General features: G+C 40.0%; 2 protein-coding genes across 3 annotated transcripts in view; one reads left to right on the top strand and one right to left on the bottom strand.

The window, feature by feature from the left end:
• dbh (dopamine beta-hydroxylase (dopamine beta-monooxygenase)) overlaps window positions 1-312 on the bottom strand; it is a 22,812-nt gene extending 22,500 nt beyond the window's left edge. For both annotated transcript variants that reach the window (XM_026174126.1, XM_026174128.1), the window contains exon 1: window positions 66-312. In XM_026174126.1, coding sequence (XP_026029911.1) covers window positions 66-293 — 228 coding nt within the window. In that variant the 5' untranslated portion in view covers window positions 294-312. The remainder of the gene's footprint in view (window positions 1-65) is intronic.
• Window positions 296-20,173, top strand: LOC113025897 (protein FAM163B-like). Its single transcript, XM_026174129.1, has 3 exons — window positions 296-751; window positions 16,313-16,428; window positions 18,010-20,173. The coding sequence occupies exons 2-3, from the start codon at window positions 16,336-16,338 to the stop codon at window positions 18,445-18,447; spliced, it is 531 nt and encodes a 176-aa protein (XP_026029914.1). The 5' UTR covers window positions 296-751; window positions 16,313-16,335; the 3' UTR covers window positions 18,448-20,173.

Raw genomic sequence — 20,173 nt, 5'->3', positions numbered from 1 at the left:
TGTGAATAGGAAGAAAGGGGGGAAATCCGGCGGAACCTGGAGTAGCACAACAACAAATATCTCACCTCGACCTCCCTGGACGGTACTGAACTGGATGTTGAAATAGAGATGGCGAGATTTCGCATCACCCCGTCTCCTCCTCCAACACACATGCTGCCGAGGCTGATGATGATGTTTGCGTAGGAGTGTTTTATTTTGCGGACAGCTTCGGTTAACCAGTAGGAACCGTTCAAACAACTCCAGACAATCAGTGGATGGAATTGTGTGCTGCTGCCTGCCTGCTTCAAAAGCATCTTCCACAGATCACATCATACCATTGTTACCGGAGTGCTTTTCAGTGGTCTCTCTGCAAGTCGGGAACTGGAAAGAAAATGTTTTGCATGGCAACGCTGTGCGTGAAGAAGTAGTCTTCAGTACAAAGAATACGAATGTTAAAGGTGGACATTTTTTGTTTGTTTGTTTGCAAAGGGCGTATCTGCTAGTTTTTAATTATCAACTAAAGAGGAACCAGGCCCGGTGGGTTTTATTTTGACCTGAGTCGAACTCCAGCTCCACTTTGATCGCAGGCACTTCAGCGTTTAGTTCATATCTTTACCGACATTGGAGGCTTTTTTTTTTTCTCGGCGTATTCACCGGTGTCATTATTCGTCACTGAGGTTGACAGACTACAGCCTGCCGAGGTCGGGACCTGAGCCCCAAGGAGCCACCCCTACCCTCAATGTGACCCGGCGAATTCCTCTTATCTCTGAAGGTAATGCTTTACCCTTGAAGGAAGAAAGATTGTGTTGTACCACGATGTTTCCTTTGTGTTTCTTTATCGACTGTGATTATCAAGTCATGCATGTTGTTTTTGTTTTAGACATGGAGATAGATAGATAGATAGATAGATAGATAGATAGATAGATAGATAGATAGATAGATAGATAGATAGATAGATAGATAGATAGATAGATAGATAGATAGATAGATAGATAGATAGATAGATTCTAATTTCAGCACCACGGAGAGAGGCAGATACTTTCCATATGTTAGGTTGGGAGAAGTCTACTCTTTTCCACATTTCAAAACTTGAAAGTTGTTTACATGCACTGTGTACATGTGGAGTGTTTTTCAAAATCTTTAAGTAATTTAACACAGAGAGATGCCTGTATGTACAGACACAGTATAAAGGGTAAAGGCAGAGGGCAGCTTCAGTGCTTTGTATAAGACACATGCTGGCTGGCTGGTTTGCCACAAGCTGACAAAACAGCATGGCTTGTGAGCCACAGCTACTGTCACCAACTGTTAGCTATGGTCATATCCAAACTGTTGTATGCAGATATTTTTAGGCTTGGTGCAAATGGATCTCCAGCAGCATAAAAGCCCCGCAATGCTAAAATATCTCACTACATGGAGTTAAAATGACAAAATTCCTTAGGGAATGGCGCACATGACGCAACCCACCCTCTAGTGATTGTTTTGGAAACACTATGGTGCCTGTAGTAGCAATTAGCCAGCTAAAATGTCAACTAACCATTGAATTTGGGCAAGCTTTAACAGTGTTTTGGTCTAATAATAGAAATTATTTTAGTATTTTTTAAAACTTTTTAAAATCACTTTCATTCCATATTTTTTCATGTTTTTGCTGTTAAGTGGATGGTTGGAGGGATCAGAGGAGTGTAAGGAAAAGTTATTCAGTCTTATGTTAAGCTCTATTGGATGCTTTAACTACCCACGAAGCAATAATCACTGTTCTCTACTGTCTTGCTATATCCGCAGAATTAACTTGAAGTCACTGCTTGTGTGTGTTTGTTTACTTGAGCTCATATTTCCAAATGTCTTACTTTCACCTGCACTTGCTGCACTTCAGCTTTGCTATAACAGTGATGGTTGGACACTTACTTAGAGTTATAACTTGCAGACCTTGCCTACATGGCAGTTCACTGGTACTTCTGTGAATCTGAGACTGTTACTGTCACATGTTACCATATTACTTTAAGCTAGTCAGTTTCTTACAAGAAAAAAAATATAGATTGTCATTTTAGAGGGCCTGAAACAATCAACAATAAGGTGGGGCTTGTGTTCCCATAGCGACCTCCTCAATGGCCCTCAGATTAACCTTGGCCCCCAGGGAGAGGTGTTATATTCCAGCATGTGTGCACACACAAACACACATTCAAACACACTGAAGTCCCCCTCTGAGCATAAGAGACTTGTCTGTCTTCTGCTGCTCTACAAGCCTTATAGTTTTCACAGCAGCAGCAAGATGAGGAGGACAGAGGGAGCTGAAGGACAAGCAGGATGAGTAGGATGGAAAAGCAAATTTCAAAGACAAACAGGTGATGAAAAAAGAGGAGGAAAGGTGTAGAGAGAAGAGCATATAGAATACAGAGCAAAAGGAATGGCGAAGCAGAGAAGAAGGAGCAGGGAAGGCTTGAATAGACAAGTCTGAATGCAGTTACAGAGGCACGTCTACTTTTTCGTGGGCTTTTTCAAGTGTATTCACATATCAGCTTAATTACTGTTAAAATGCATTATATTGGGAAAGGGAATCATTATGGCTATGCTTTGGCTGACATGGAGAGGGGGATTGGAGTGGATGGGTTGAGGCCGGGGGAAGGGAATATTGCTGTTCACTGATCATATTAAACAGTCACCACCCGTTCCGCCCTTCCTCCATGCATCACTCGTCCCCTCCCCCTCAGCATCACATTCTGCTCTCCCCTTTCAGCTACACCCTGACATGCTCACACATCCCACTCAGGCACAGATGTGTTCCAACACAGAGCCACAGTGTGGCCAACACACATTCAGACACAGGCACATACGTGCACACGGGCTGTTGGTCAGCTGGACTCATCCCTGTGAGTGATTTGTAAAAAACTGAAGCTCATTCAAAAGAGAAGACGAAATGTGAGGGAGGTGTGGAAAGAGAACATGAAAAGGGTGTGGAGAAATAAAAAAAAAATCCTGTGCTTCTTTTATGACAATCCCTGTCTATTATATTTGTGCATGCCTTTGGAGAGTCATAACTTACTGTTCTTCCATACAAGGGTGCTGCAGTGGTTAGCACTTTTATTTCACAGCAAGAGGGATCTGGGTTTGAATCTGCTGGTCATCTGAAGAGGTTACATTGAAGAGGACGCGATGTCCTCTCACTATTTAAACACACATGATTATCTTTTTATCCATGTTTTTTCAAAGACCGAAGAGGCACCTTTCACCTTTGACTTTTGAATCAAGTCTCAGTGTTGCTTAGATATCTGGCAAAATCATCTTCAGCGAGGTTTAGAAGGCAGCAATCATGGTCTGAATGCACTGATGTGCCAAACATATTTGATTTGCCAAGAGGCAAAGCAAATGTGTTCGCCAATTTCTCCTTTACCATATGCCTCATTTATATAGGCACAGGGTAGCAAAGCCAGAAATGACAGGTGGAAGAAAAAAGAGAAAGAAACGGGGGGGAAAAAGGAAAGCGAAAGAGAATGAGTAAAATAAAAAGGGGGAACATATGAGAAAAGATATAAATAAAGGACAAGCACAAATAATTTCACCAAGTTTTTACTGTGTGTAAATATAAGTATATATGTATAAATTATTAATGTGGCATTCTTACACAAAAATCCAGTAGCATCTAGGGAGCATCACTACATTTACTTCACAAATGTGTCAATTTTAGTCAGACAAGTTGTAAACAAACAGTTGTTTACCTAAAACAAATTCCAGTATATTATATCTACAAACTCGTAAACACCAGTTAAGTAGGTTTTGTAGGCAAGATCATAGTTGATACTGGCAGCAGTTGTTCAGAGATACTTCTATTACTGTCTTCAGTTTGAAAACCTAAAAGGGAACGATAACAAAGGAAAAATGGGGAATCTCCCTGATAATTTACCAGCTAAAAATCAGTGTTGATGACTCAGCTGGAAGACCCGAGCTACAAAAATAAGATCCATTCTGTAAAGAGACAACATTTTTCAACTGTTGGGCTAGTGGCCTGTCTATGCCCTTCAGCACTGTATGTATATTACATAAGAAACCTAATGGTAAGCGGCACATTGCTCAGACTAAGTTTACAATTTGCATTGAATCTGTAATCTACAGTATTCATTGCAAGGGAGCCTCGGGGCGTTCTCATTACAGGCTTCATGGTCCAAAGCTCTTTCCCAAGCCTCTACGCTCATCACTGGAGCATGCAAGCATTGCTGTTAATGTTAAATCTGAAACTAAAAAGTGCCAAATGTCTGCACACTCCTTTGGAAATTGATGACGCGAAAAGGAAAGACAAGCAAGCTCAGCAATGTCGTGAATTGCGTTACCATAAAAGTTATTAAACAAGACAAAAGTAGACATTAGAAGAGAGTATCTTATTCATAAATCTTGTTCTCTCTTTCCAATGTGTTGTATTGTATTACTCTTTTTTTTCATTATTCTGTGCTTCATTTTGATCTGCTTGGAGATTTACATACAGAGAGTGAACTGGGTGAAGTCAATTCAGGTACAGTCAGGTTGAAACTTTTAGCAGTAAACCACCCACTCAAAAAATGAAATAGGCGATGCTAAAATGTCACTCTGTAATAGCCCCGTCGCCATAGTAACTGGAGACCCATTCATACTTTTAGACACACTGCTTCTGGAGCGCTGACCATTAGCACTAACAATCAAGCCATCACCAATCTTAAGCTTAGCACATTTCCTTCAACCGTCCATCTTTACGTTCCACTAGACGTGGGCATTCGTCTCAGCCTCTGACAGCGCCCTATGCAACCTTTGTATGTCTCTTCTTTGTTCTCTGCTTATTTCTGTATTTCAACACCCTCCTTTTGCTTGTGCCTTTCCCCCGAAATTACTGCTTCTGCTAATTTCTCCATTGAATTTACTTTGGTGCATGGATTTTTGAAGTAGGGAGCTGGAAGGTTGATCCAGCTGCTTAAGACATTTGCATTCTCACATGCACCTCTGTGACGTAATTTTTAGAAAAGATCAATGCTGCAGTAGATGCATAAAAAAAAACGCAAGTTTTTTTTTTTTAATGAAAGAAGCTTGATGCTACAATCACACAGATGTGAGCAGTATATTGTTTCTAAAGCGGCATGTTCAGGAGGAAGAAAAAGCAGAGGAACTTTGTGTCAATGCAAAATATTCATGTGAGTCACAGTTTAATTTTTTTGTGACTGTGTATATTTTTGTGTGTATCTGGTGGATATGAGCCCCCATAGGGCATTTTTTCCCCCCATTTGCCACAGCTGTGTGATGAATTCACCCGTGCTTCAGATGTGTAGTAACTAGCGATCCTCCCGAGAATTTTCCGAGTTACGTAACTTCTTGTAAATGTGGTTGTTTGACAGACTCAGAATGTGCAAAGTGTTGCACAGCAGGATCTATCCATCTCCGTGTCAGCTGCAGTGTATTTGCCTGTAAATGGCACTATTGTTCAAAGTGATGCTTAAAACAGGCCACACCACTGCAAGGCAGTGTATACCAGCTGAGCACAGAGTAGAGAGGGAGACAAAGGGAGCATGGTAAATGGAAGAAAAAGCTAAAGATTCAAAGAATGGGCAGAAGGAGCAGGTGGAGGAAGACAGAAATAGTGGAAAGCAAAAAAAAGGAAAGAGGAGTAATGGGGATATAAACTAATGAAGGAGAAGAGCTGACCTTAGAGAAAGCTTCCTGGTAAGCACAGAAAATAAAAATGTATACACAGCCCAGTTTAGCCTATTTAAAGTTGAGCTACAACCCAGTCACTGTGAAGACATGCACTAATAACAAAAACATTGGAACACTAGCAGGGGATTACTGGGCCTTCTTTCAACACCGATTCTCTTCTCTTCTACTCGCAAACCATATGTTGGCATCAACAGCAACAGCTGGGGTTTTGGAGAACTTAGCGCTATGATGATCAGAGTATGCTGTTATAATGTGAATTGACCTTCATTACCTCTTGTTTCACTACATTTACCGTGGTATCTGGCTAGATGTATGTGAATGTGTGTGTCCCTCAGACGCTGCATGGTACATTTAATGCATACATTTAGATGAAATATCAGATGAAATATCTATTATCCAGTGTGAGGACATTGCGATCGGGTTGCCTGTCCTTGGCTGAAGAAAAGTTGAGGACTCAGACTGTAACAACAACCTCCCTCCCTCCCTTCTCTCACACAAGGACCACACAGATGACTGTTTTTGAATTTAAGAGAATACCTTTTAGAGAAAGGAGGGAAAAATACATGGAAAGTGTTGCGTGGGCTGTTGAAAAGATTTCAAAGAGAGGAGATTTATGCTGGTAAAAGTGAAGCGTTTCAGGTTGCTTCAACTTAAGTTAAAGTCAAAAGTACTGCAATGCCACAAAAACTATACACTCATATAATCCTACTTGTGTCACTCATGCTTTCAGGACCTTGGACTGATCAATGTGGGCATGTGCTTTTGTTCACCACACGCTTCTTTTTGACAAACTGACAACCTGTCACATACTGGGCGTAAACATGCAAGAAAACCTTACACAGCATGGGGTTTGCATGCACCGCACCTAACAAAACTGAAGCCCAAACTTACGATTACCTCTGAGCTGTGAAGGGACTTCAAGCAGAAAGTTTGAACCATTTCCAACAGATTGGAAATGGTTGTTTGACATCACGGCTTATGTGTTAGAGCATACGTGTCAGTAGACGGCCTCTCTGAGATGCACGGATGCATTTCTCACCAGCCAACCAGAACTAACTAACCGGCTCCCAGGTCAAGAGCTAAAATTCAGTGAATCATGCTGTTTGCTCAGGAAGACATAGCAGAGTAGGATAAAATTTCTCACTGCCGAGTGTCAAGGAGCAAAGGTCATTTAATAGCTTCCTAGCTAATTAAGGGAAATGAAAATGGAATTATATGTATTTAAAGGCATAATAACCTGAACAGACTATGTAGCCTTGAGGAAGGTGTGTGTGTGTGTGTGTGTGTGTGTGTGTGTGTGTGTGTGTGTGTGTGTGTGTGTGTGTGTGTGTGTGTGTGTGTGTTTGTATGTCCTAACAGAGCTCTGAGTGTTACAGCAAACTGTCTCTGTTGTCATTGCAATTCCCCAGTGGAAAAAAATAATAACTGAAATAACTGAAAATAACTGAATCTATAAAACTAGCACCCTGTTTTTAATTCAAAGCAGGTTGCACCTTGCAATTAACATCTTTAATTATCAATTCCTCTCACATTGTTAATAAAGCATGTGCAAAGTTCACTGCAGACTTTAAAGCATTTCAACTTGTAATATCACTGCATGATGAGCTGGAGAATTTAATTTAAGATCAAAGCAAGGTTTTATGCATAACTACTAACTATGCATAACTACAAAGAGTCAAAATTGATTGTAAGCCATTTTTATGAATTAGGAGTAAACCAGAAGCAGTGTAACCAACAAGTGACCCAAATTGAATAGGCATCTATATGTGCACCCCGCCTCGATTAAGGGGCTTTGCTTGGTGCTAAGACTTTAACCCTTCTCTCCACACATACGTACTCCATACATTCTCTTGACAGGAACTTAAAGCTTTCTAACTTGCGGGACTAACAACTGCTTTTCAATTCATCAGCTATGATTTCAACCGACTGTAAGATCTGTTAGTCGACTTCAGCTCTCTGTGGCATCAAGATTACAGCCTGTCATTCACAGACAAGTGGTATGATTTTCACAGCGGAGGGTAGAACAGGGTAGGGCTGTGGGGAGGAGTAGGAAGTGCAGTGGCAGGCTGACAAAACGTGATTGTATGCAATTATTTTAAAATGATTTGAAAATGAAAGCTAATTTCCTTTAATATGAGAGGGCAGAACAATAAACTGACAGATAGATAGATGTCGTACTTTTTTTGTCCCATTTTTATCCACATAGAAAAGGGAAACTATAGCTTTTACACTGTTCAAGACCCTTGAACACCCTGCTGAGAAGTGTGGGGAATAAGTGTGTCTGCCTCTATCTTTCAGAATTGCGTGCACTTTAACTTCTGTGCTTCTTCCACACTGATGTGATTAAGACACTTTACCTGAGCAACTCACAAAAGAACACCTATAATGAAATCACTAGAACTAATGGCTTCCTCCTGTGGATTGTAAATGTAAAAGGACATCATCAGTGAGATTTGTATCCAACAGGTAAATAGCCTGTTTATAGCTTCATCAGAACAAAAAGTGATATTATTTATTCCATTTGAGTGTCTCCAAATGAGAAGTTTGTTGTTTTCAGCATAGGGATATGCAAACATTTTGGCATCCTTTTTTTATTAATATTCGTCGTTATCTGTAGTGGATTTCTCCAAACACTGAGACAAAACCTAGCATTTTCTTGTTGATAAATGCTGAAGTGGATGGTGCTGCTTTGAAAGCAGTTGGAGTAATATATGCTCACAGGACATTGCTTAGTAGGGCTGGGTGAACATTTGGCTGCACAACTGACTTAATTCTTCATGAAAAAGATTCAACAAGGTGTTGAAAATATTCCTCCGAGAATTTGGTCAATATTTGCATGATAGCATTACACAGTCATTGCACATTTGTCAGCTGTCAAATTCCAAAGGGGCCCTACTGGATTGAGATCTTGTGACTGTGGAGGCCATTTGAGTACACTGAACTCATTGTCATGTTCAAGAAACCACCTCAAGATGTGATTTATTGCTTTGTGGTATGATAAAAGTGGTTTAGCATGGTTCTATGTGTTGTGCATTCAGAGATGCTCTTCTGCATAACTTTGTTATTTGAGTTATTGTTGCCTTTCAATTAGCTCAAAGTAGTCTGGCTATTCTCCTCTGACCTCTGGCATCAACAAGACATTTTCTCCCAGAGAACTGCTTCTGAAATATTCAGACCAGCCTGCCTGGTACCAACAACCGAACCATGTTGAAAGTCATTTAAAATCACTTTTTCCCCCTTCTGATGTTCTGATGTTCAGTTTGAAGTTTTGGAGTCTTGACCATGACTACATGCCTGAATGCACTGAGTTGCTGCCATATGACTGACTGTTTAGATATCTGCCTTAGCAAGCAGTTGAACAGATGTGCATAATTACTATCATACTAGTATTATAATATCATGATATTGTACCATGACATCGCCAAATATATACTCCTAAAATAAATTGGGACTGCTGTTAAAAAACAAATAGTCAACGTCTAAAAATGCTATTAGCAAGGAAGGAAAGTCATGCTCCATTACTTTAGTCCTTGCACAACACATTTAAAGTTATAGGAGTACCTTCTACCTCAGTTTGCAATTTGAACTGGAAGAACAACTAAGCAAGGTCATTTAGATAGATGAGACACATTTAGCAAGCTGTATAATTAAATGGAGAGACCCCCAGGTCACTGTTAAGTCCTTAAAATGTCCTCATGGTGCTATATTCACACAAGCCAAGAGCCATTTTTATGATATATCATTCATAGAGGGGCACTAATTACAGACATGTTGCCTAGGTAATGCTAGGACACACAGGATGGATGAAAACGATTGCTGTCTACCAAAGAAAAAAGCACCTCAGTTATCCTGAGCTTTACCTCAGGATAGGTGTGTGTTGTCATTATTCTTGAAGGTGGATGCAGGGACACAAATGCTGGCAAAAGATATTTTGTGCACCAGGTGATATTTTATGCGGGTATAGACTGAGTCAGGGACACAGAGTTGAGTAATGCCAGTCAGGGTCAGTGCCACCCGAGAGGATAATGTAGAGCAGGTTCATTTAACAAGGCTAAAGGAAAAAAGTAGAAGCCATTTTAAAAAAAGAAAGAAAGAAAGAAAAAAAAAGAAAAAAGAGTGCACTTCAAACTCATATTAGGAAAAGTGGATGTGAATTTTTTAACATTTGTCACTGCCTGCATGTGCTTTCACATGTTAAACAAACTAGAAACTTAAGTTGTAGTTTTTCATGTAGTTTTTAGTTAATTTTTTAAATTTAATTCAATATTTCAAATTTGATTGCCACATTGAATTTTATGATTATTGCTCAAAAATACTGGCTTTGATTGCAACAATCTACACAGCCATACTCTTGCAGAAGTTAACCTTGGAAGTGTAGGAATAAGGTTCATCGATTGCCATAGATAAAAGATTAATGCAACACTCATAGACTCGAGAGAATCACTGCATTCCTATAACACTGATGGACTGATACTGAGCATTATTAATCCAGATTAACATTACCCACAGCTCAGTCAGAGTATATATTTTGCTAATACAAGTAGTCTTCAGTTTCAGCTGACATGTTAACTTGTTGCAGTTGGGGGTTTTTTTGTTGGGGGGGGGGGGGGGGGGTTATGCAGTACAAGACTTTCCTATTTAAAATTGATAGAGAAAGCAGTGGGGGACACAGACAATCTGGCTGTGTCAGTAATTCAAAAATAAACCGGGTAGCATCTGCAGCACTTTCTCACAAATTTACATCCAGGACAGAATTTTTGAGAAGAGGGTATGGACTGGTGACCCCACCTTTACCCCTTTGTCAAATGGAAAGGCCCTAGCCCCAATGTGACTCTAAATTTTAAACATGATAAAGAAAATGTATAACAAGTAATTATCTATTTTGATTATGCAAACAATTTCTGGAGATGCTGTATTAGAATTTCAGGAGCAGGACCACGCCTCCAAACACGCTCCTTCATCTATATAGGTTCACCCAGTTCTGCAAGCTACTAAAACGCTGTCAAACCTAAAATGAGGACGTGGGCCCAGCTAGTGAAACATGATTTATATGCAAATCTACATACAGCTCAAAGAGATTTCACAGAGATACACAAACATCTATCTATCTATCAATAAGAGCTGCTCTATGGTGGTAAAACACTGTATAATAGGAAGAAAAATGTCTGACATCCTTCAAATCGGATCCAGTGGAAGCACGCAGTTCACGCATCTCTCACACACATCTACGCTGGGAGGAGTTGTGATCTGAGAGACAGACACGAGTGATGCAAGCGAGGGGACACGTTAGCATAAAAACACAAAAAGATTAAGATGAAAGATGAAAAGACAAAAGTACAGATGTCATGGAAAAAACAAATGCCAACAAACACAGGTTCCTGTTCTCTTTTCTCATTTTTCCTTCCATCCTTACCTTTGCCACATGAGCAGAGCAGTCGACGACAAGACTCATTTTAACAAAATGAGAAATCCTTGATTCAAAGCTTCCAGTTTAAAGTAACACAATGTGCTGTCCACTTTTACATTTCTCTCTATTTCACTTTTTGATATCATGACATCATTAGAAGCATTACTTTTGATTAAGTTCACAGTGTGGTCGGCAGAAATTTTGACTGTGGAATCATCTGAAATAACTAATTAAAGTTATGAATGCAAAAAGAACACATTTTCTCTGTGTGTGTCATGCCTGTTAGATCACAGGTTTCAAAGAAACGTTTGCAAATGATACACCTATGCATCCCCACTCTCCCGTAAAACTTCTCTCTCTTTGAGATGCACTTCAGGAATTGAGTTTCTGACCTCATTTTCCAGGTCACAGGCAGGAGGACAGAAGAGAGGTACAAAAATGGAGAAGTAAGGCCACAAGATGTGCTTTTTACAAAATTAATACAGAAACCAAAGCCTCAAAACGAAATGACGAACAAAATGACATAATGTCTTCCAATAAAAGTATACATCCTGCAGGTTGAAATTATGTCATTTATACTAGTTGAATGCTCCCTGATTGCACAGCTTATTAAAGAGCAAGGACTCATTACGGGCCAAAAAACTGTAATCAGACAGAGTTGATGAGGCATTGTTGTTTTCTGCGTGTCCCTATATTCATATTTTGGAACTTTGTTACCAGTTAAGATTGTGAGATTGAAAACTGGAGCTACTGGAGCAGAAACGTGAGCACTTCTTTCGCTAAATAATGCATACTTCTCAGGAGGCTTTGGATCTTGTCATTTCCGTAAAAAACCATGTGTAGGTACACTCTGTCGTTGTAAATGTGTGTAAAATCACCCTTTGACAGCTACCATTATAACAGAGCTCTTCCCATTGTTCTCAGGGCATGTTATCGTCTCTTGTGTGTGTTACTCGAATCCACCACCTACTGCGTACTTCTTCCCCACTGAACTGAAAGCCTGTCAGCAGCCATTATTCCAAGCAAGACCTTTTGCTGTGATCCCTGCCATGTTTCATCGAAGCGTGGCATTTTATTCCAAAGCCCTCTGTCTGAGCATGTTAGCTACTACTAAAATTATTGCATGTGAGTGTTTGTGTGTGTTTGTGTGCGAGTGTGCACACGGCTATTCTTCTTTTGCCCCTAACTCTTGTCATTCCTGTGGACGAATACCAGCAAAAGCAGCTGAGTGGACAAGATTGCCTCTCTCCAGTATTTCACTATTTCACAATGGGGTCTGGATTGCGTATATGCACGCGTCTGTGCGCGCACGAGCGTGAGTGTGTGTGGTTAAATAATTAACACTGTTTGTCGCCTTGCTGCAACACATCGCTCACACACTGATCTGATTAATGTAGCCCCAGGAGATACACAGCACCAGCCTAGCCTGCAGAATGAGAAATGCTACATGCACGTGTGTGTGTGTGTTTTTGTGCACACCATAATAACTTTCATGAAGGAATATCAGTGAGAAAAGTCAGAAATCAGCTCAGTCCACAAATCATCATTTGAGACAAGACAGAAAAGGATTTGTATGACACCGAGTCAGAATTATGTGCACGCAGTCCTGATCATGCATGTGCTCATTTTTTTGGCCTGGTGCCTGACAAACCACTTCAATTAAGCAAGCTGCAACTGGCACAACAGTAATGTCTTTTACAAAGGAACTTTTTTGTATAATGCACCTACACATGTAAGGAACATTTGATTTCACATATGGACTATTAAGGGCAACAGTCTAATGTTGGCAGTCCAGCTAATTTTTCTCTTACGTTGTTCATGCTTATATATGATGTGTGCTGATGTGTGAGGTGTTGCTGAGAATCTCACACAATGTTGAGATGCTGAGGATTGACGATGGGGATCCCGGACCTGGCAGATCCCCCTGGTACCTCTGACAGATGGTGATAAGACATATGACCGCAAGGCAGCTGTTTGGAGCGTGGCTCTATGGTTTGATTTTTAAAATTATTCATAAAATATAAACAAGTCCTACAAATAAAAAAAAGAGGACCTATACAGACACTCTAGCAGAATAGTTAGTAATATATAAAAGTGGTTGTGACTGTACTTTTGTGATCAGGGCTCCTTGACTTTGGAGCATGCTCTCTGAGCAGATCCCACATGCAGAGTCAGTGGTTTCTTCTTTTTTTGACTTACTTGTGTTGTCTTCTTTTAATCTTTATTACAGCTTTTATTCAGTTTTTCCTTCACTGGTATTTATTTATTTATTTATACTTTTGGAATGTTTTATTTTCTGTTCTTTTCATTGTAAATTTATCTCACTATAACTGGAATTTTATCTCAGTCTTGTTTGAGCTTAATGTTTGGCTTTAAGATTCATTTACATTTAGAGGATGCATTTTTAATTGTCTGTAGACAAGTGTTATTTTCTAAAACAAACAAAAAAAACAACTAACTTTCTAGTATTTTATTTTAAAATTTAAATGTAATTTTGATCATTTCCTTTTGAAACCTGTTTTTGTAGGCCGTGTACTACTCTATGTCACCATCTGCTGGTGAAACAAAAAAGACACTAGTCAAGGTTTTCAGATTGAAAATTGATATTAAGGTCTAAAAGCCCAACACTGATGATCTGGTCTCATGATGAGTTTGCACTGAAGGGATTCAGACTGCTGAGTATAAGCAGCACTAATTATTAGGTGCTTGAGAATCTGTGTTGGTTACTTAAATGAGGCCACACAGGTCTGCACACATAGTGGGATCATCTGTTACGCGATGTTGTCTTCAGTCGTCCTTAAATCTAATTCCACCTTTATAAAGCTGTGCCCTGTGGTCTTAAAAGGATGCAGGTAAATGCTGCAGACTAAATAATACTCATTTATACTGCCCCAGCACCCTAAACATATAACTTTTTAATTCATGTGCCCATCTTTTTATTATTATCATCATTATTATTACCGTATATATTTATTATTTAAGAAGTCTTTAACTTTAATAATAACTGATTATTAAAGACCAGCATATCATATTTTAGGCAGAAACTTTTTTTTGTCAGAGCAACATTGGCTTTCATCTTCATATTGTCCATGAACATCCAGGATATTGCCCACAGATTCTGGAGAAAGATGATAAATATTTAACTTTGTTGACTTGCTATTCATTCAGCTTATCTATTGCTTGAAGCTGGAAGGTGGCAGACAATTGGTCTTTAAAACAGCTGCTTGCAATCATCCAAAAGAGCTCCTGCAGTAAGAGTGGCCCAAAAAAAAGTAAGGTTGCAGGTTATAAAATCAAATAAAACAGGGTATATTTTTACAGTATTTTACAATAATAACAAAATGTTAGTGTAGTTTTAAGCTCATCAATAAATAAATAAAACTCAAACATTTCAAGGTCTGATAGTCTGCACGCAAATCATTAAACTACTAGGCTTAGCCTAGCCACTGTCATTGTTCTGTCACTTTTCTTATGCACTCTACTAAATAAAGGTGCAAAACATTGATACACAAACGTTGCTTAGCGCCACCTGAACATCCTGTTCTCTTATTTTCCTGGCAACCATATTGCCATCGAATCACCTCGTTTCCCTATCAATTAAACTAGAAGCCTTTAAGGCCAAAACGCTCTGTTCTTTCTTGTCCTCCATATTGATTTGGTTGGTGCACTGTGCGGCCTGCAGATTGAATTAGAGTCCAGCTGAATTGAAGCTTGAGTGAGGAGAAGCTGTGCTGTGTTTGTCGATAGGGCTGGTAGCTACCATAGAGACATCTATTCTGACTTTATAAAGCATCTCACATCATGCTGAGAGATTATTTTATACAGTCTACGGTTTAAACAGTTTCACTTAAATCTAATGACTGTGTGAGAAGGTCACTGTGTCAGGTGTCATACTAAATACCAAATGCCCAGTGACACACAGCTGACAGTAAACTTAATGTGAGTAAGCTGATGGATGCTCAGCATTGCTCGCGTCATGTTATGAAAGCAGAAGTCAGGGTAAACTGGATACTGCAAGATTTGGTGGCAGTCCTGTTTATTTTTAGTATTTCCTTTTTAGTGTTTGCCCATGTCACATTCAAGTTAGATCTTGACAACATAGACCTATGCTGCAGTGTGCTTGTTGCTGTTAATGGCTTGCACCAATGAGTCATAGCTTAGCAACAAGCCTGCTGGCCTATTTTTGGTTTCAAGCAATTATCCACAATGTAGTGTGTTGGTGTGGTTCTATGACACTTCCAGATTGCGGCTATAATGAAGGGAAAAGGTCTGTGCCCTCATCTGATAAGTGCCTTCAAGGTTTTTCAAAAATATTACATATCACTGAGGTTGAATAATAACATTTGAATTATACACCACTGTGTGATTACTTTCACTATTTTAGCGTCTTAAATGGAACCACGGAGCTAATGGACCTGTCTTCTTATGATATTCTGTAGAATTCCCGCTGCATAATTTCCACCTTAATGTGAAATGTAAACCAAGAAATTTCAGCCAACAAGTATCGATCAAAAATACTCCAATCTGACTTGTGGCTTGGAAGCTGTGAATCACATAAAAGAAGCACTGTAATATGCTATAACTTAATAAATCCACTTTCAAATTTCCTGGGTTTGCATTTGCATTTCTCTTTGCTATGACCTTTGACTTAATATCCGAATTCACAGGTCACGGCTGTTTACTTGCAACAGTCCTGCTGACTGATCTTTTGATGATCTGCTTTGCACACCACCTCACATTATATTGTTTTTGGACGGGTTCCTATCAGTTCTTTGTTGAACCACAGCAGCATGAAGAATATCTCGGTGAGCTTGACTGCAAATTTTACTTGCCGCATCATTTCTCCAAACTGACTGCACCCTGTTGTAGTTGCATCTCTCCTCATCTATCTGTGCAACCGTTTACCTCGTTCCTCTCGACATTTCTGCAATTCATCCTTTTTTTCCGTCCTCCCGCTAAACAGATTCTCCCCCTCACTCACACACTTCGTGTTTCAGTCTGAGATGCTGTCTATATTATAAGCAGCACTTGTGGGATGATTCTATTACATGTCTCCTAGCTGCTGGATAATTCAATAAGCACCACTGAGATGACACACAGTTATAATCTACTTAATGAAGCTACTGAACTGATGAATTGTGTGCCTTTTTGCTCCTTCATTTCACCCCGTACCCTCCTCTATGCTCCAACTCTTTCCACCCACCACCACCCCCTGTCTCTTCCTTTCTTCCCCTCCTTCCCTCCTCTTCCTCTTTGCAGGGTGTTGATGGAGAGCAATTCGAATGACAGCCGGGACTGTGGTCATCACTGGTGGAATTCTAGCTTCGGTTATATTACTCCTTATCATCGCAGTACTGTGCTACTGTAGGCTGCAGGTGAGACTTCATCATCTGTTTTGTTCATTCTATTTACTTTTTGCAGAACTGCAGGTAAGAGATTGTACTTTGAGTTGAGTAATTATGCTGCTTTAATCTGTAAAACTATGCTAATGCATTGTCAATTGTATCTGATTCTAGTGGAAACGGAAAACCAATTGAGAGCAAGGTTTTCAAAAAAAAAATTTAATTACACAACTGATCATTCAAAACATAAAACGGACAGAGGACAAAGACCCCCGGCTCTGTCAGCCCAGGATTAGAAACTCATTACAATTATTGTAAGTTTATCACAATTTGAACAATCTTATTTCATTTTTTGTTACCAAACAAATTGTATGAAAAACAGGAAAGGAATCTTAGCAATCACCTAAAGTAGTTTTCAGCGGTCTGTAGGCGAGCTAAAAATCTACCTAACGTTGTTGGCTGCTGACACACATCAATACTGGCATTCATTTCCACACCTGTGCAACTGAGCAAGATGTGGACAGCAGGCAGAATGGCAAAGATTTCAGTAGTGAACCACAGCCTTGGAGTACAGTATGTGTTGGGACACGTCTTTCTTTTCTCCTTTCAGAAAGTAGAGACTGTCATTTTTGGCACAGTAACAACCATGCCTCATTTTAGCAAGGTAATAAACAAGGCCAAGTGTTTGCCATATGTACTGACTTGGACATCTTTAAGCAGTGGTTGATGAGTTGCTGCTGAGGTAGTTGTCTTTCCCGTCTCTGCTGAGGAGCTGTTAAAGTGAAGGTTGAGCTCTTGGATGCCTCCCTAACAATCAACTCGAGGAGGATACCTGGTGGTTCCACTCTTCTTCCATATCACAATTATTAAGGCCTAAGCTTTATAAATGGTTTTACACATTTGCTCCTTGTCTCACAGAGAATTCCTCAGTTTTCTCGATTTTCATGCTAACATTCAGCATTACCTGTGGGAGTTTGCCACAGGTAGACTTCCCTCAGGTTCTAATTTATCTGAACCGGTTTTGTCGTGCAGTAGCAAAATCATTTTAATTAAAAATATGTTTTCATTTCTCTCTTTAAAAGAAAATAGCCCCCAAAATCATTGTTATTAAGTGTGAATTAGTTAAATTCATATTACGTGTACAAAAAGTGAAGGGGCCTATGAATAGTAACTTAGTGTGTGTGCTGTGGGAGTGAAAAGATGAATAAGAAGCAAGGTTTAAAGCTTCTCAGATAAAAGCACTACATAAATGCAGTCCATTTACCGTGATCCTCTGGGAACCCAGGTAACATAGCTAGAAGGGAAACTGTAAGATCCTTTCCTGACAACATTTCTCTGGATCAAAAGTAATCCCCAAATTACAGCAGATATTAGATGGCAAGATGCCAGGAATTAATTTGAAAGCTAGGTCATACCACAACCATAATACCTCAGCTGCAAACTGGAGTCTGTTTACAACACAAGAGAACCCCTCAAGAGATAATTGAGTGATCATTGAGACAGCTCTTTCTCGTGCACATTTGACATCATTTGGTACTTTTTCTTCTTTCTTCTCTCGTCACCACTTTTTTCATCTTTGCCCATCTCCCACTTTTGTCCCTCTGTTTCTATCAGTATTATTGCTGCAAGAAGGAAGAGTCTGAGTCGGAGGAGGAGGAGCCAGACTTTGCCGTTACATCTCACCTCCCGCCGGTTCACTCCAATCACAACATTGTGGCGGCTACAGCCGCCGCCTCCTCCATCCCAAATGGCCCTGCCCTTTTTTCCACCCCTCCAATGGCCAGGAAACTGACACGATCGCAGACCTTCTGCCCATCCTGTACACACTATGAGATGCCTTTCTACCTCCAGCCACCTCAGCCGCAGCTCCACCACCAACCAGATGGGTTGAGGAACGGAGGGGACCGGATCAGCTATCGCAGTGTCCAGCAGCAGGATCTGGACCTGCCAGTGCCTGTAAACATTTCAAACTATCGTAAACCAAACCTTGCCCGTTCAGTTACCATGAGGGACATGTTCACACGCAGCTGTAGCATCAGCACTGATGTTTAGCTGGGTAAGGTTTAACTCAGTTTAAGCTGATTCTTACATTCATCTGAATGGCCTGGGCTGGACTGGGCTTGAGTGAGACTGTGTTTTTGTCGTCTTGACCTGTGTAGTCCGATCTAGTCTGGTCTCATTCTACCAGTCACTTTTTGCAGAATGGAGGACTCACCTGGCTCTCAGGACAGTTTTTTCAAAGGTACTATGCTCAGGCCCTCACACTTGGGCCAAGACAAAGTGTTTAAAATGTTAAATTACCAACAACATAAACTTGTTTTGAATCTTTTTTTTTTTTAAAGATTAATTAATTTCTTTTATGATCTGATAAAGTCTGTGTTGCCCTACTTCCTCTGGGCTCCTCTACCGTGGCCTGTAGGATAGGCAGATTCATGATGTGTCAAAATGATGTTCAGTAGGGATTTCTCTCTTCCAGAGCTGCTGCAAACAAAATATGATTAGGAAAAGTCCAGTGTTTCCCTCTCTTATGATGGGATTATCTGTCTGGTCCTCCATCCACAGATTATAGAGGTTATGAAATATCACTCACAGCCAGTGGAGGAGGGAGCGGGTTGTTGTGTTTAGCTGCCACCCCGCAGACATTTTCGACAGACGTAACTTATGCCATAACATTTTAAGACGTAAAGGGCTCACAGAAGATTTCCCTCATCCTTTCATAGAGTTGCATAGTTTGACGAAAGGCTGGTTTCTTGGAGCATCAAAACACAGTGTATATACAGTATTTTACACTTCAGAAGAGAAAAATCTCTGCATTCTTGCAGGCAGTGTGGACTAGGTGCCAAAAAGGTTTTTGATCTTCATTTGTGTGCATATATGTGAAGATACCGGCAAGCGTGTGTGTGTGTGTGTGTGTGTGTGTGTGTGTGTGTGTGTGTGTGTGTGTGTGTGTGTGTGTGTCTCAATTAATTGTTAACAAGTTTTATTCCATCCAGTTATACACAACAGGTCATCGATGTGTACAATGAACCCAGAGGTGGGCTGCAATAACATTTTATTGTAAGGGGTGAAGCGATTATATTATTTCTTTAACCTAAATTTATCTTAATGCAAAGAATGACCCAAACAGATTAAATAACAAAGAAAATGGATTTGCAACTATTTTGTACCTGTTTATTTTACTAATTAATGCTATAACACTGACTCAGTCAGAAACACAAAACATTTTTACAGCAACACCGTAAGCTTCCAATGTGAACCCGATTATAGTTCTTCACTGAAGTTAGTGAACGTTCACTACATTCTTTGTGTTCTGTCTGATTTATTGATGTATGGATTCCTGGGCTAAAGATTCACCTTTAAAGGCACATCTATAAATATTTAAGAGGCCATAACATACACTGTAGTCTCTCCCCTTTTTCCATTCATTGGACTGAGGAATATATGCTCTTGCTCCAAGGTACTCAGTGTTCCTTCTTGGGATTGTTTTTATTTTCTGCGCTTGGCTGACCGGCCTGGCTGGAGGGCTAATTTTCTGACTGGAGGAGCAGTTGGTGACTTTTATGGACAGAGAACACACTAATAATAAGTTAAATCATTTACTGCTTGAATTCAAAAGAGGAAATGCCCGTGGTTGTGGGAGGGACTTGAAGTTGATTGGATTGTTCTTTCTGGACCCACCTACCACTCTCTTGCAAATGGATGGTAAATGCTGTTGTACTTCTTCTCCCTTTTTCTGTCTTTTTTTTAAATTACTCATTTGTTTTTTCCAAACTGTGAA

This window comes from Astatotilapia calliptera, chromosome 7 (assembly GCF_900246225.1).
Source record: "Astatotilapia calliptera chromosome 7, fAstCal1.2, whole genome shotgun sequence".
Taxonomy (NCBI): Eukaryota; Metazoa; Chordata; class Actinopteri; order Cichliformes; family Cichlidae; genus Astatotilapia; species Astatotilapia calliptera.
The sequence above is the reverse complement of the archived record's forward strand: the minus strand, read 5'-3'. Positions and strand labels throughout refer to the sequence as shown.

What these genes read in the sequence shown, in the direction of transcription:
- LOC113025897 (XM_026174129.1), top strand. Translation starts at nt 16,336, where the DNA reads ATGACAGCCGGGACTGTGGTCATCACTGGTGGAATTCTAGCTTCGGTT. An exon ending in TGTGCTACTGTAGGCTGCAG is followed by an intron (nt 16,429 to 18,009) that starts GTGAGACTTCAT and finishes TGTTTCTATCAG; the next exon opens with TATTATTGCTGCAAGAAGGA.